The 14,415-nt window shown below is 46.1% G+C and overlaps 2 protein-coding genes across 2 annotated transcripts; one reads left to right on the top strand and one right to left on the bottom strand.

Annotated features, from left to right (window-relative positions):
- Window positions 1–7,598: 7,598 nt before the first annotated feature.
- Window positions 7,599–9,120, bottom strand: LOC147116379 (metallothionein-like). Its single transcript, XM_085991252.1, has 3 exons — window positions 8,910–9,120; window positions 8,636–8,713; window positions 7,599–7,873 (listed from the first exon to the last, which is right to left on the bottom strand). Exons 1-3 carry the CDS (start codon window positions 8,941–8,943, stop codon window positions 7,779–7,781), a joined length of 207 nt encoding a protein of 68 aa, XP_085847378.1. The 5' UTR covers window positions 8,944–9,120; the 3' UTR covers window positions 7,599–7,778.
- Window positions 9,121–9,771: 651 nt separating this feature from the next.
- Window positions 9,772–13,771, top strand: LOC147116378 (metallothionein-like). The gene is made up of 3 exons (XM_085991253.1): window positions 9,772–9,904; window positions 10,100–10,177; window positions 13,481–13,771. Exons 1-3 carry the CDS (start codon window positions 9,871–9,873, stop codon window positions 13,573–13,575), a joined length of 207 nt encoding a protein of 68 aa, XP_085847379.1. The 5' UTR covers window positions 9,772–9,870; the 3' UTR covers window positions 13,576–13,771.
- Window positions 13,772–14,415: the final 644 nt, after the last annotated feature.

Genomic DNA, 14,415 nt, shown 5'->3' with positions numbered 1-14,415 from the left:
CCAGAAACGGCTTTTATCTGAAAAGGACCTTACGCTGGAAAAGGTTTTCAGCATTGCGGTATCATATGAAGCAGCAGTACGGGGCGCTGCAGAGATACAACAGAGACCGCAAGAATATGGCACAAACAAAATGTCATATGGAACAGAGAAGTGCTATCGCTGCGGCAGAACAACACACGACCAGAATGATTGCTGGTTCAAAGACAAAGTGTGCAGACAGTGTGGAAAAGTAGGACACATAGCACGAGTCTGCAGGTCGGGAAAGAAAACCAGCAATAAGAAACCTACCAAAGAAAAGTACAAGAAGGTACATAAGGTGACGGAGAATAGTTCAGACGAACAAAAGAGTGATAACGACTCCGAAAGCAGGGAACTGAGTTGTCTGAAACTACATAATGTGATCACAGCGGAGGATCACCGAACCATTCGGGTCACTCTCAAGATAGCAGGAGTCCAGGTAAAGATGGAATTGGACACAGGATCAGCCCTAACAGTCATAAACCGATGGGACTACGAGCGGCTATTCTCACACATACCCTTGAGAGACACAAAAATTATTTTGAAGACGTACACGGGGCAAAAAGTCTACCCCAAAGAAAAAATAAGGGTGACCGTTATATATAACGGTAAGGAAACACCAAAACTAGACCTGTATGTATTGCAAGATGGAGGACCACCATTACTGGGACGTGAATGGATCCGGAAAATACAACTGGATTGGCATTCCATACAGGCACTGAATGTGGCTGACAAAAAGGATGACGACGTCACACCTGGGCGACTGTCAAAGATCCTAACTGACACGAAAGAAGTGTTCCAGCAAGGACTCAGAACACTAAAAGGCATGACAGCGACGATTAAAATTGAAGAAAACGCAAGCCCAATATTTTTTAAGGACAGACCGGTACCTTATGCGATTCGCCCAGCCGTCGAAGCAGAGCTGGAGAGTCTGGAACGTTCATGTGTACTGTTCAAGGTAGACTGGAGCGAGTGGGCTACACCCATCGTCCCTGTGATGAAAAAGTCATTGAGCAGCACGCCTGGGGAACCAAGGAAGGTTCGCATCTGTGGGGACTTTAAGGTAAAAGTGAACCCGGTCCTTCACACCGTACAATATCCACTTCCGCGGATTGAAGATATTTTCGCCTCGCTATCTGGAGGGAAACGCTTCACTAAGATTGATCTGGCCCAGGCGTATCTGCAAATGGAGGTAGTAGAAGCATCAAAAAAATGCCTCATAATCAACACCCATAAAGGTCTCTACCAATACAACCGGCTGGTATTCGGGGTAGCATCAGCTCCGGCTATTTGGCAGAGGGCAATGGAACAAGTCCTGCAAGGGATCCCAGGGACCCAGTGTTATTTGGACGACATCCTGGTCACGGGCGAAAATGACAGTGATCACCTTGCCAACCTGGAGCAAGTGCTCACTAGATTGCAGGAATATGGGCTCCGAGCTAACCGCCCCAAATGCGAGTTTTTTAGAAAACAGATCTCGTATTGTGGCCACGTTATCGATAAAGAGGGGTTACATAAGTCCCCAGAGAAGATTGAGGCAGTAGTCAAGGCTCCAGCACCAGAAAATGTGTCACAACTGAGGTCGTTCCTCGGGCTGGTGAACTACTACCATAAGTTCTTGCCGAATTTGTCTACAATACTACACCCACTGAACACCCTACTGCAAACTGGGGTGCCATGGAAGTGGAGTGACGAACGTAGACGAGCTTTCCAGAAGAGCAAAACATTAATCACATCGAAAGAGGTATTGGCCCATTACAACCCAGCATTATCAATTCGGTTGGCATGTGATGCGTCACCCTATGGCATTGGAGCGGTGCTGTCGCACAAATTCTCGGACGGCTCAGAGAGGCCAATAGCCTTTGCGTCACGATCACTAACCTCAGCCGAGCGTAACTACACCCAGATTGACAGGGAGGCCCTCAGCCTAGTGTGGGGAGTGAAAAAGTTCAATCACTATCTGCACGGGCAGAAATTCACCTTGCTGACTGATCACCAGCCTCTTGTCTCCATTTTTAATCCAAAGAAGGGCGTTCCGGTGATGACTGCGCAACGACTACAAAGATGGTCACTTTTTCTAGGGGCGCACCACTATGAGATTGAATATAAGGGCAAGAAACAGCATGGAAATGCTGATGGGCTATCATGCCTGCCACTGCCTGCTGCGGAGGAAGCACCAGCAGTGGATCCTGTCGAAATATTCCATTCGACTATAGTTGAATACCTACCGGTAACTAACGTTTGTATCGAAGAGGAAACCCGCAATGACCCGACACTGTCTCGGGTATATGACTTGACGGTGAAGGGATGGCCAGCACATGGCGACTCACTGTTGCCAGCATTCTCGACAAGGAGAGAACAGCTGTCAGTGTGCCGGGGGACCTTGATGTGTGGATCCCGAGTGGTAATTCCACCCAAGTTAAGGGATAGAGTGCTCAATGAGCTTCATGAAGGTCATCTGGGAGGGGTAAAAATGAAAAGCCTAGCCAGGGCTTATGTGTGGTGGCCAGGAATCGATAAACAAATTGAGGACCTGACCAAGAGCTGCTCAGGATGCAAGAAAGTCCAAAATGCACCACCACAGGCCCCTCTACACCCATGGGAGTGGCCCTCATCTCCATGGCAACGGGTGCATATTGATTTTGCTGGTCCATTCATGGACTCAATGTTTTTAATAGCCGTGGATGCGCACTCGAAATGGCCTGAGGTCATCAAAATGTCCACCACCACCACGGAGAAAACTATTGCAGTCCTACGGACCATTTTTGCCAGGAATGGCTTGCCAGAACAGATTTGCTCCGACAACGGACCACAGTTTGTGTCCGAAGAGTTCCGGAGGTTCTTGAAAAAGAATAGGGTAAGGCATTACACACCCGCCCCGTATCATCCAGCCACAAATGGATTGGCTGAGAGGTTCGTACAAACCTTTCAGAAGGCAATAAAGGCTATGTACAATGACAACATTCCGCTGCAGCACAAGGTGGACAATTTCCTGTTCGCCTACCGGAATGCGACACATGCAGTCACCAACCAGGCCCCAGCCATGATGTTCTTTAACTGAAGGTTAAGATCTCGCCTGGATTTGCTCAGACCAAACGTACGAAGAGATGTTGAGAGTAAGCAATTCCAGCACATCCATGAGAAGCTAACAAGGAGCTTCAATGTAGGGCAACCAGTCTTGGCCCGCGACTACCGAACAGAAAAATGGCAGCCAGGAACGATATGCACACGGCAGGGTTCACTAATGTACACAGTGGACGTTGGGGAGAGCATCGTGAGATGCCATGCTGACCAGATCCTAGAGTCACGGGAACAAGTCAACCCCATGCCTCGCCCATACGTACCTTGTGATGAACCCGACGTACAGGTCGCATCTACCCCAGAAACAGTAGCATCGGAAGCTGATGAACCAACCGACGACAGGGGGCCAGAATCGCCTCCGCACCAAGAGCAAGACACTCGGGAAAGGCGCTATCCAGAAAGGATCAGGAAGCCTCCCCAAAGACTGAATATATAAATAGACTATTTTCAGCTAATGTTGCATGTTAAAAGTGTTCATTGTAATTAGTTTGATATTTAATTGTTAAATGAGTGTTATGGTACTGTTAATCTAAAAGGGGAGGAATTGTAATGTATATACCTTTAAGGGGGGAACTATCTTTTACAGCTCATATATACTGCAGTACCGGCAGTGACCATAGCACTGAGTAGTAATCTGTACAGATCAGTTCCCGTGTGAGCCACGTTGAGTAAACACCTGTTGTACCGTTCTCCTGCAGTCTGTGTCTTATTATACACGGACACAACAATCTCAGTCTCCGATTGGGTCAGAGTCCACAGGCCTCACCGCAACAATAAGATGGCCTCATTCTGGTCCTCCCCGCGCCAAATCAGCCGCCAACTTGGACCAGCCACTTTCTGCCTCACTGACGGCTCTCGGTGGCATGCCAGCCACCTTCGGAAGGTGCCAGCACCCCCTGATGCGAGATTATACGGACCTAATCACCAAGCCTTACCCCCAGAGTGGCGGGATGCACATGTGGCTCAGCCAGCCAACCCTCAAGCAGATATTGTGCCTCAGCCTGTTCCTCACCAGTCCCCACTTCGGCCTGCTCTTCACCAGTCCGCACCTCGGCTTGTTCATACACGTTCTCGCCCTGGCCACCTACAGGACTTTGTCACTACATTTCATGTTTGAAATTCTGTGAGGGGGGAGGAAATGTTATGTCTGACATTGGTGATAGGTACTCGATTGCCTTGGCCTGAGCACATGGAGTTTGATAGTGCTATTATCGTTGTATTGTGTCTGACATTGGATATCGGTATTCGATTGCTTTTGCCTGTAGAGTGTGTTTGGATCAGCCATTAAAAGCAACATGAACTGAGCTCTGCTTGCGGCCTCTGGATTATCTTTGCAAACGCAACAGTACTAGTTCAATGTAAGTGTGTTCTTATTTTGGCAAGAAAAATGATTAATACTGGGATTCTGGGAGCAGGAACAAGCTCTCACAGATATGTAACAGACAACAGACAGACACTAAATAGTGCAAATTAACCCTAGATCCACAAGGTGCTCAATCTGTTAAGATTGCAAATCTCAAATGATAATTAACGAGACATAAAGTGAGTGCAAACAATAATGGAATCAACAGAAAAGATTTTAAGCAAAGAATATTATCAGAAGATGGCTTTGATGATGTACCTTAGGTGCTGGAAGAGTTAGATTCTATAGCACCTGTTTGAAAGGCCTGGTCTGCATCAAGATACTTGAATTGTGATTATTAGAGCCGCCAAACATGTCGGCCCATTTGAATGAGACCTTGGTTGGTCACTGTTAGTCATTTGTGCCTAAGTTGGATTTGCTTTCTGAAATAAACATATGAAAGGTTATGCTCGGCACATGTGAACTGGAAGGTTTTCAGAGCTGGTAGATGTAGAATCAATCAAATGGTTTTTATTGGAGATTATTTTGGAGAATTGTCTCTAAAGCAGAGAAGGTGCTGAGAATGAAAGATGGAAGGCTAAGCAAGGTTAAATACTTAACCTAGCAGAATTAAACTTGTAAAGTGCATTGCACATTTCATTTAATTGTTCATGTCTTTGAGCATGGGAGTAAAATAACAGTATCACAATCCAGAGAAAGACATGCACACAGATTTAATTAATATTGAACAAGAAGACAACTGACAAAGGAAGGCAATAATGGCAATTTGCTATGGACATCCCCAGAGATGAAGCTGAGTAACCCAGAGGAAGTAATAATATCCATTCACTAAATACTGCGCTAATAGACAGCCTAAGCTGTAAGCCTGTGAGTATATCACAGGAGAGCCTTAATATACAAAGCTTGGCGTTCATCAGTGATGTGTTGAATACAAACTGTAAGTGTAACATTGTCAAGCCATGCTGTAATCTTAGAAATTAAACATGACTTTGTTAAGCTATAAACAAGAGAACCCAGCGAGCTAAGACATTATGATTCACGTTATTCATAATTGTGCATATAATTACCTAGTCACTTTCATCAATCTTGTTAAATAAATTAGTATTACAAAAATCATCTTCGTGACTGTCCTCTTTGAAGCCTCTGTCAAAAGAAGTTAACTAATTTCACTCAGTGTCGTACTGTGATGTCAAGGTGACTGGATTGGGTGCTGTAAGATGGCTCAAAGGGTCGCTAGTTAAAGAATGTTATGAACAGTAGAAGTAAATGGTAGATTGCAGTCAACTTTCTATGTACATGTGTTAGGAAAAAGGGCGAAGATTGGCCCACCACCCTTTAGTATACATAGCTAGATATTACAAATTCACATAATGCAGTAGAATTTAGTATTAGTTCTAATTCAACACTGAATTCTGAATAACCATGTTATGCAGCCTGTCCATTAACAATTCTCTCCCATCATTTGGAAATGTGCCTGCAGATACATTCCCCCTCATTTTCCTGCAGGACACGGAGTTCTAGCTAGCAGTGATTTTCGTAACACAGACACACGCACACACCAGCACCACTGCATCTTATGACTGGACATGTTAGGAGTGTGCCATCCAGTTTTGCATCCAATTACTTTGCAGATTTGGCAGCCTTCGCTCTGGTTGAACAAGTGACTTGCATGTGGACTATGACACGTCAACGTTTTTCATTGCACAAATATTTGAACATGTCAGAGGTTACTCTGTTTGGTGGGTGGTGAGTATTTGGTGAATAGAGAGTCCACAGCAGTCATAACTCTGCCCCATCAGTTAGAAATTTAACTATCGCCAGCCTTCCCACACTGCTAATGGAAGATTCTGAGCTGTATCTGGGGAAGTTGTCTGATCTTCTGCCCCTCCCCCCAATGAATTATATCAGGACATAAATCTCTCTTCCAGCTTCATTTCCATTTTTATTTTACTGAATGGAAAATAGTGGGAGGACAGATCACTCCTGAATTCCCAACTCATGCTCCCGACAGGTGAAGCTCCATGTGGGAAGGAAGAATTTGTAAAATTATTCTATAAAGTATAAATGAGGAAATATGTAGAAAGCCCTCTATTTGAAAACGAACTTGAATACTCATTATAACAAATACCATGTTAAATATGTATTCTATGAAATGGCTGCTGATTGTACAATATTAACTGGCTGTTTACTGACGTCTTCAGTTTGATTTTAGCGGTTGGTGTTGTAATTGTCATGATGCAGGATCCCTAGTCCACAGGATTCTAAGCCCACAGAGAAGTGCTCCACAGAAAAAGGGATTGGCCTTTAACCTCTTCCCCAAGACTGCACCAGGGGGCAATGTGCCTTTAAGGCATCATTTTATACAATGTGGCCTGTTGTGGCAGGTGCAGCAGGCGGTTAAGAAGGCAAATGGTATGTTGGCCTTCGTAGCAAGAGGGTTCGAGTACAGGAACAAGGATGTCTTGCTACAGTTGTACAGGGCCTTGGTGAGACCGCACCTTGAGTATTGTGTGCAGTTTTGGTCGCCTTACCTGAGGAAGGACGTCCTTGCCATGGAAGGAGTGCAGCAAAGATTCACCAGGCTGATACCTGGGATGGCAGGAATGACGTATGAGGAGAGATTGTGTCAATTGGGCTTATACTCACTGGAGTTTAGAAGATTGAGAGGGGATCTCATTGAAACCTATAAAATTCTGTCAGGCCTGGACAGACTAGATGCAGGAAGGATGTTTCTGATGGCCGGGGAGTCCAGAACCAGGGGTCATAGTCTAAGGATAAGGGGTAAGCCATTTAGGACTGAAATGAGGAGGAATTTCTTCACCCAGAGAGTGGTGAACCTGTGGAATTCCCTGCCACAGAGGGCAGTGGCGGCCAGTTCATTAAATATATTCAAGAAAGAGTTGGATATATTTCTTAAGGCTAAAGGGATCAAGGGATATGGGGAGAAGGCAGGGACAGGGTACTGAATTTGGATGATCAGCCATGATCTCATTGAATGACGGAGCAGGCTCGAAGGGCCGAATCCTGCTCCTATCTTCTATGTTTCTATGTTAAGGCTCTAACTTGTTCCCTACACATTGAGCTGTCATTAGGAACATCATATATTTAGTGAAGAGAAAAGCATTGATCACAGAACTTGAAATAGTTTTTTTATTTACTGATACCAAACATGATAACTTCAAAAACAATGAATTCACATTTCATGAGTTTATATAATCAGACAACTCATCAGGACAGAGATACGGAGGACATGCGGCCTGTGTAGTACAGTACATATGGACAATACTTTCTATATTGGGCCTGAAGGGCCTGTTGTTCAGGAGCAGCAGCTACATTTGTCGGAGGTTTTCCCTTTACACACACAGCCATTGGCGCAGTTCGTGCATCCTGCAGGACAGCAAGAGCAGCAACCTGAGAGAGGAGAGGGCAAAGGCAGAAATCAGGAACAATGAATGAGTTCAGTGAAACAGCCCCAGACCCTCCCATTACAGCACTCAGCTCATAAGAACATAAGAACATAAGAAATAGGAGCAGGAGTAGGCCAATCGGCCCCTCGAGCCTGCTCCGCCATTCAATAAGATCATGGCTGATCTGATCCTAACCGCCAATCTACTATCACAGAACCATCTCCTGCATCTAACAGAATTAGACACACGAAATAGGAGCAGGAGCAGGCTACACGGCCCCTGGGCCCGCTCCGCTACCCACAGGGCCATGACCGATCCGAACCTAGACTCATGTCCAAATTCCTGCCCGCTCCCCGTAACCCTTAATTCCCTTTACTTCTAGGAAACTGTCTATTTCTGTTTTAAATTTATCCTCCCTAATAAACGAATCTGTGCCGTATCTCCAAGTAACCCGTCTGAAGATGCCCCACCTCAGGACACTATGTGAGAGGGTTTGGGTGAATATCTTACTCTCAGTATCTCTCCAAACCTATTTCCAGTGATAAGTCTATAAAATCATCTCTTTCCGATGTCACTCTAAACCCCTTCTTTAAGCAGCAGTGTTACCACCTCGAGTCTCTTTAGGTTGAACAATCTGATGGGAATTAAATCAGGTGAAATCATGGACCTTGTACTTTTCTATTCTGGTCCTCTCTCAGTTCTGCCCAGAATTATCCGTCACATAAATACAATGTGAGGAGCTGTAAACAGTCCCACCGTTACTCACTTTTCTGGCAGCGTCCAGCTTTGCTGGTGGGACATCGGCAGTCGGAGCACCTGCAGGTTTGTTCACAGCAGCAGGATCCTGAAAACAGGAAAAACAAAGACATTGAGTTACGGTTCAAACCCGGAGAAATGCCCCGGTGAGGAGGAGCCCCGGCTCTTTGTCCCATTCTGTTCTGCAGTTACTTTAATAAAGAGCCTGCCCTCCAATCCTGCTCCACCTCAGTGAGACTGAGCCGGGACACTGTGCTGAAAGGACTGCACTAGTCGCCACTCACCATCCAGGCAGACACAGGGCTTCGAGTCAGACATTTCACTAACTTCTTCTTCAGCTTCCAGCCCTCACCCAATCAGCGCTTCTCGATCTGGTGCCCTTTGCTGAATCGGAGCCGAGTTTTATGGGGTTGTGATCGGTGCGGAACCGGCTGCAAAACTGGGGAAGGGGCGGGTCGGTCCGGGCAGAATGCACCCGGGGCACTGAAGTGAGTCAGCGGCTGAAGGTTTGAATTGCACCCGTCTCCTTCACTCACAACACGGCCCCAAAAGATTTCTTAATAACAGCAATTTAGATCAGGTCATTTCTGATTCTAATTATTTACAGGGTGACTAAAAACAAACTCCAGTGTAGTTCAGTCTTTAAACAGCCAGGAAGTGCACACGGTTCAAAGGTCACCTGTGCTCCCGGCTCCTCACACTGACCAGACAACTGGGCAATTCTCACCTCTCCAGACACTGTGGCTTTGAATCGTGCTGCACTGAAAGCACTTTATTAATGGAATCTCTCGTAGATATTGGGGCAAGTGGGAAACTCTCTGGTACACAGGATCTGGGCGAGCAATCAGAAACACAAAAACTAACAAATATCTAGAGTGAAATCGGTCAATAAACTTCAAATAGAACGTGCAGTCCTGGCCTCCCCCAGACCGTGGGTGTGAAACGTGTTGCAGACGCTCAGACACCCGGCGATTCAACGGGAAATGTTGGGAAATTGCTGTTATTGAGAAATCTTTTGGGGCCGTGTTGTGAGTGAAGGAGACGGGTGCAATTCAAACCTTCAGCCGCTGACTCACTTCGGTGCCCCGGGTGCATTCTGCCCGGACCGACCCGCCCCTTTCCGGTTTTGCAGCCGGTTCCCCACCGATCACAACCCCATAAAACTCGGCTCCGATTCCGCAAAGGGCACCAGATCGAGAAGCGCTGATTGGGTGAGGGCTGGAAGCTGAAGAAGAAGTTAGTGAAATGTCTGACTCGAAGCCCTGTGTCTGCCTGGATGGTGAGTGGCGACTAGTGCAGTCCTTTCAGCACAGTGTCCCGGCTCAGTCTCACTGAGGTGGAGCAGGATTGGAGGGCAGGCTCTTTATTAAAGTAACTGCAGAACAGAATGGGACAAAGAGCCGGGCTCCTCCACACCGGGGCATTTCTCCGGGTTTGAACATTAACTCAATGTTTTTGTTTTTCCTGTTTCCAGGATCCTGCTCCTGTGAACAAACCTGCAGGTGCTCCGACTGCCGATGTCCCACCAGCAAAGCTGGACGCTGCCAGAAAAGTGAGTAACTGTGGGACTGTTTACAGCTCCTCACATTGTATTTCTGTGACGGATAGTTCTGGGCAGAACTCAGAGAGGACCAGAATAGAAAAGTACAAGGTCCCCGGGCTTTCACTCCAATCAGTTTGGAACCAGTGTCGGGACTTAACTTAAACCTAACCCTAACTCTGACCCTAATCCCAAGTCTAACCAGCAAGACTCTGATCCTAATCCTAAAATACCCCAACCCAAAATAATCAACCCTCGTCCTAATCCTGCCCCTAAACCCGAACCAGATTTACCCTATTTCCAGGATTCAGACCTTGCCTCCAATCCCAACACCTAATACTTAAATCAACCCAGGAAACTCAAATAAACGGCACCCGCTGAGCAAAGACCCTAATGTCGGGACCATAATCTGCTGGGAAATGCTCACTGACCAGATGGAGTGAGTCCGGTGGGTTGGTGCTCCGATCTTCAGGCTGCTCCAATTGGCGGGACTGTAACTGTGATGCTCCGTATCGCCACCTATTGAACTAAATTAATCATTAATGTCACCATTTCGCTTATCAGATAGGACAGAACTTCTTCACCGAAAAAAGTTTAGTCTACTGCTGCTACATTGCTGTGGATGCTATTTTTTACCCAGGATTTACAGCAGTAACCGCAGCTTGCATTTATGCAGCATCTCTTAATGTAGAAACACATCTCAAGGTGTTTCACAGAGGAGCAAATGGGAGCGCATCCTGAACAGGGGAACAGCAGCGTTTAATCGAGCTCACAGCAATGGAATCCCAGCCCCTGAAACATCCACATGTGAAACTAGCTGGTGGGAAGTTCTATGTAAATAAAGAAAACTACGATGGTCTGAGGAGCGAGTTGGGTAGGATTGAGTGGGGAATGGCACTCAAAAGGTTGACGGTGGATAGGCAATGGCAAACATTCAAAGACCGAATGGATGAGCTACAGAATTTGTTCATCCCAGTTTGGCATAAAAATAAAACAAAAAAGGTGACTCAACCATGGCTAACAAGGGAAATTAGGGATAGCATAAGATCCAAGGAGAGGACATATAAATTGGCTAGAAAAAGCAATAATCCTGAGGATTGGGAGCAGTTTAGGAGTCAACAAAGGAGGACAAAGGGATTAATTAAGAAAGGGAAAATAGAATATGAGAGTAAGCTAGCAGGGAACATAAAAACTGACTGTGAAAGCTTTTATAGATATGTGAAGAGAAAAAGATTGGTGAAGTCAAGCGTAGGTCCCTAACAGTCAGAATCAGGGGAATTTATAATGGGAAACAAGGAAATGGCAGACCAACTAAATACATACTTTGGTTCTGTCCTCACAAAGGAGGACACAAATAACCTCCCAGAGATGCTGGGGAACATAGGGTCTGATGAAAGAGAGGAACTGAAAGAAATCAGTATTTGTAGGAAAATGGTGTTAGGAAAATTGATGGGACTGAAGGCCGATAAATCCCCAGGGCCTGATGGTCTACATCCCAGGGTACTTAAGGAAGTGGCACTAGAGATAGTCGATGCATTACTGGTCATCTTCCAGAACTCGATAGACTCTGGAACGGTACCCATGGATTGGAGGGTAGCTAATGTTACCCCACTATTCAAAAAAGGTGGTCGAGAAAAAGCGGGGAATTATAGACTGGTAAGCCTGACATTGGTAGTGGGGAAAATGCTAGAGTCTATTATAGAAGATGTAATAGCAGAGCACTTGGAAAGCAGTGACAGGATCGGACAAAGTCAACATGGATTTACAAAAGGTAAATCATGCTTGACTAATCTACTGGAATTTTTTGAGGATGTAACTGGTAAAATAGATAAGGGAGAACCAGTGGATGTGATGTATTTGGACTTTCAGAAGGCTTTCGATAAGGTCCCTCATAAGAGATTAGCGTGCAAAATTAAGGCACATGGGATTGGGGGCAAGGTATTGACTTGGATAGAGAACTGGTTGGCGGACAGAAAGCAAAGAGTTGGAATAAACGGGTTGTTTTCTGAGTGACAGGCAGTGACTAGTGGGGTACTGCAAGGATCGGTCCTAGGACCCCAGCTGTTCACAATATATATATTAATGATCTGGACGAGGGAATTGGATGTAATATCTCCAAATTTGCAGATGACACAAAGCTGGGCGGGAGGGTAAGCTGCGAGGAGGATGTCGGGAAACTCCAGTACGATTTGGACAGGTTGGGTGATTGGGCAGAAACATGGCAAATGCACTATAATGTGGATAAATGTGAGGTTATCCACTTTGGTGGCAAAAACAGGAAGGCAGATTATTATTTGAATGGCAATAGATTGGGAGAAGGGGAAGTGCAAAGAGACCTGGGTGTCCTTGTGCACCAGTCGCTGAAGGTAAGCATGCAGGTGCAGCAGGCGGTTAAGAAGGCAAATGGTATGTTGGCTTTTGTAGTAAGAGGGTTCGAGTACAGGAACAAGGATGTCTTGCTACAGTTGTACAGGGCCTTGGTGAGACCGCACCTTGAGTATTGTGTGCAGTTTTGGTCACCTTACCTGAGGAAGGACGTTCTTGCCATGGAGGGAGTGCAGCGAAGATTCACCAGGCTGATACCTGGGATGGCAGGAATGACGTATGAGGAGAGATTGTGTCGATTAGGCTTATACTCACTGGAGTTTAGAAGATTGAGAGGGGATCTCATCGAAACCTATAAAATTCTGTCAGGTCTGGACAGACTAGATGCAGGAAGGATGTTTCTGATGGCCGGGGAGTCCAGACCCAGGGGTCATAGTCTAAGGATAAGGGGTAAGCCATTTAGGACTGAAATGAGGAGGAATTTCTTCACCCAGAGAGTGGTGAACCTGTGGAATTCTCTGCCACAGAGGGCGGTGGAGGCTAGTTCATTAAATATATTCAAGAAAGAGTTGGATATATTTCTTGAGGCTAAAGGGATCAAGGGATATGGGGAAAAGGCAGGGACAGGGTACTGAATTTGGATGATCAGCCATGATCACATTGAATGGCGGAGCAGGCTCGAAGGGCCGAATGGCCTACTCCTGCTCCTATCTTCTATGTTTCTATGTTTACCCTGAAGAGCTGATCTCTGAACAGTGGGTGAGACAGACTGATGAGATCACAAGCTCCCAAATCTTACCCCCAATGCAGCAGCTGACAGACTGACAGGCAGGGCTTCTGAGGCGGGGCATCTTCAGACGGGTTACTTGGAGATATGGCACAGATTAGTTTATTAGGGAGGAGCTGAGTGCTGCAATGGGAGGGTCTGGGGCTGTTTCACTGAACTCATTCATTGTTCCTGATTTCTGCCTTTGCCCTCTCCTCTCTCAGGTTGCTGCTCTTGCTGTCCTGCAGGATGCACGAACTGCGCCAATGGCTGTGTGTGTAAAGGGAAAACCTCCGGCAAATGTAGCTGCTGCTCCTGAACAACAGGCCCTTCAGGCCCAATATAGAAAGTATTGTCAATATGTACTGTATTACACAAGCCGCATGTCCTCAGTATCTCTGTCCTGATGATTTTTAATATATACGAGGATAAAGGGAATCATTGTGATCTGTAAAAGCTTGCTTCCAGAAAATGTGGTTATCACATTGGAAAATAAAAAATCTGTTCATCTAAAACTTTTGCTTGTTTTTCCTGAACATACACATTCTTCCCCTCAGTACATCCTGATTCTATTAGAGTCATACAGGTCTTCAAATAATGAAATCACAATTGACTACACCTGAAAATACCCACCAGTGTCTGCATACAGAAAAGACAACTTCACCTTTTAGGTGTTTATCTTAAATTTTCAATTTGCTTAAAGGGTAATCAAACATTTCAGTAAGGTTGGGGGCTCCAATCACAGACAGGGAGTTTAATGGGTTGCGTAACTTGCTAACTGCTTAGTAGAAAATTTTCTAGATGATCTCAATAAGCATCAAAGTGAGGCAATAGTAGAACAGGAGGGTGTGTCGACATTTCGGCGCGGAATGCAGCGGTCATCGTATTGGGCAGGTCGGCTGCGTTGCTGTTGCCTGCACTCGCCCCAAATATATTGGCCCAGAAATTCGGGTCGGAGGCTTCCCACGGGTGCAAGCCTCCGGCCTGCACTTACCTAGCGCGCCGGCCGTTCTGCTGTGGGCCCGCGTGGGATTCCGATCCTGGGCCTCCTCCAACTGCCAGTGCGCAGTGCTTGTGTATCCCAGGGGCGCAGTTAGTTTGAAGCGTCCCCTGGGATCACGTGAGCCATGGAGAGCCAATGGTAGCAGGGAATGCTTCA

This window comes from Somniosus microcephalus, chromosome 6 (genome assembly GCF_052327205.1).
Source record: "Somniosus microcephalus isolate GS21.2 chromosome 6, FLI_Smic_1.0, whole genome shotgun sequence".
Taxonomy (NCBI): Eukaryota; Metazoa; Chordata; class Chondrichthyes; order Squaliformes; family Somniosidae; genus Somniosus; species Somniosus microcephalus.
This window is presented reverse-complemented; position numbering and strand designations above follow the sequence as displayed.

What these genes read in the sequence shown, in the direction of transcription:
- LOC147116379 (XM_085991252.1), bottom strand. Translation starts at nt 8,943, where the DNA reads ATGTCTGACTCGAAGCCCTGTGTCTGCCTGGATG. An exon ending in GCCCTGTGTCTGCCTGGATG is followed by an intron (nt 8,714 to 8,909) that starts GTGAGTGGCGAC and finishes TCCTGTTTTCAG; the next exon opens with GATCCTGCTGCTGTGAACAA. An exon ending in AGCTGGACGCTGCCAGAAAA is followed by an intron (nt 7,874 to 8,635) that starts GTGAGTAACGGT and finishes CTCCTCTCTCAG; the next exon opens with GTTGCTGCTCTTGCTGTCCT.
- LOC147116378 (XM_085991253.1), top strand. Translation starts at nt 9,871, where the DNA reads ATGTCTGACTCGAAGCCCTGTGTCTGCCTGGATG. An exon ending in GCCCTGTGTCTGCCTGGATG is followed by an intron (nt 9,905 to 10,099) that starts GTGAGTGGCGAC and finishes TCCTGTTTCCAG; the next exon opens with GATCCTGCTCCTGTGAACAA. An exon ending in AGCTGGACGCTGCCAGAAAA is followed by an intron (nt 10,178 to 13,480) that starts GTGAGTAACTGT and finishes CTCCTCTCTCAG; the next exon opens with GTTGCTGCTCTTGCTGTCCT.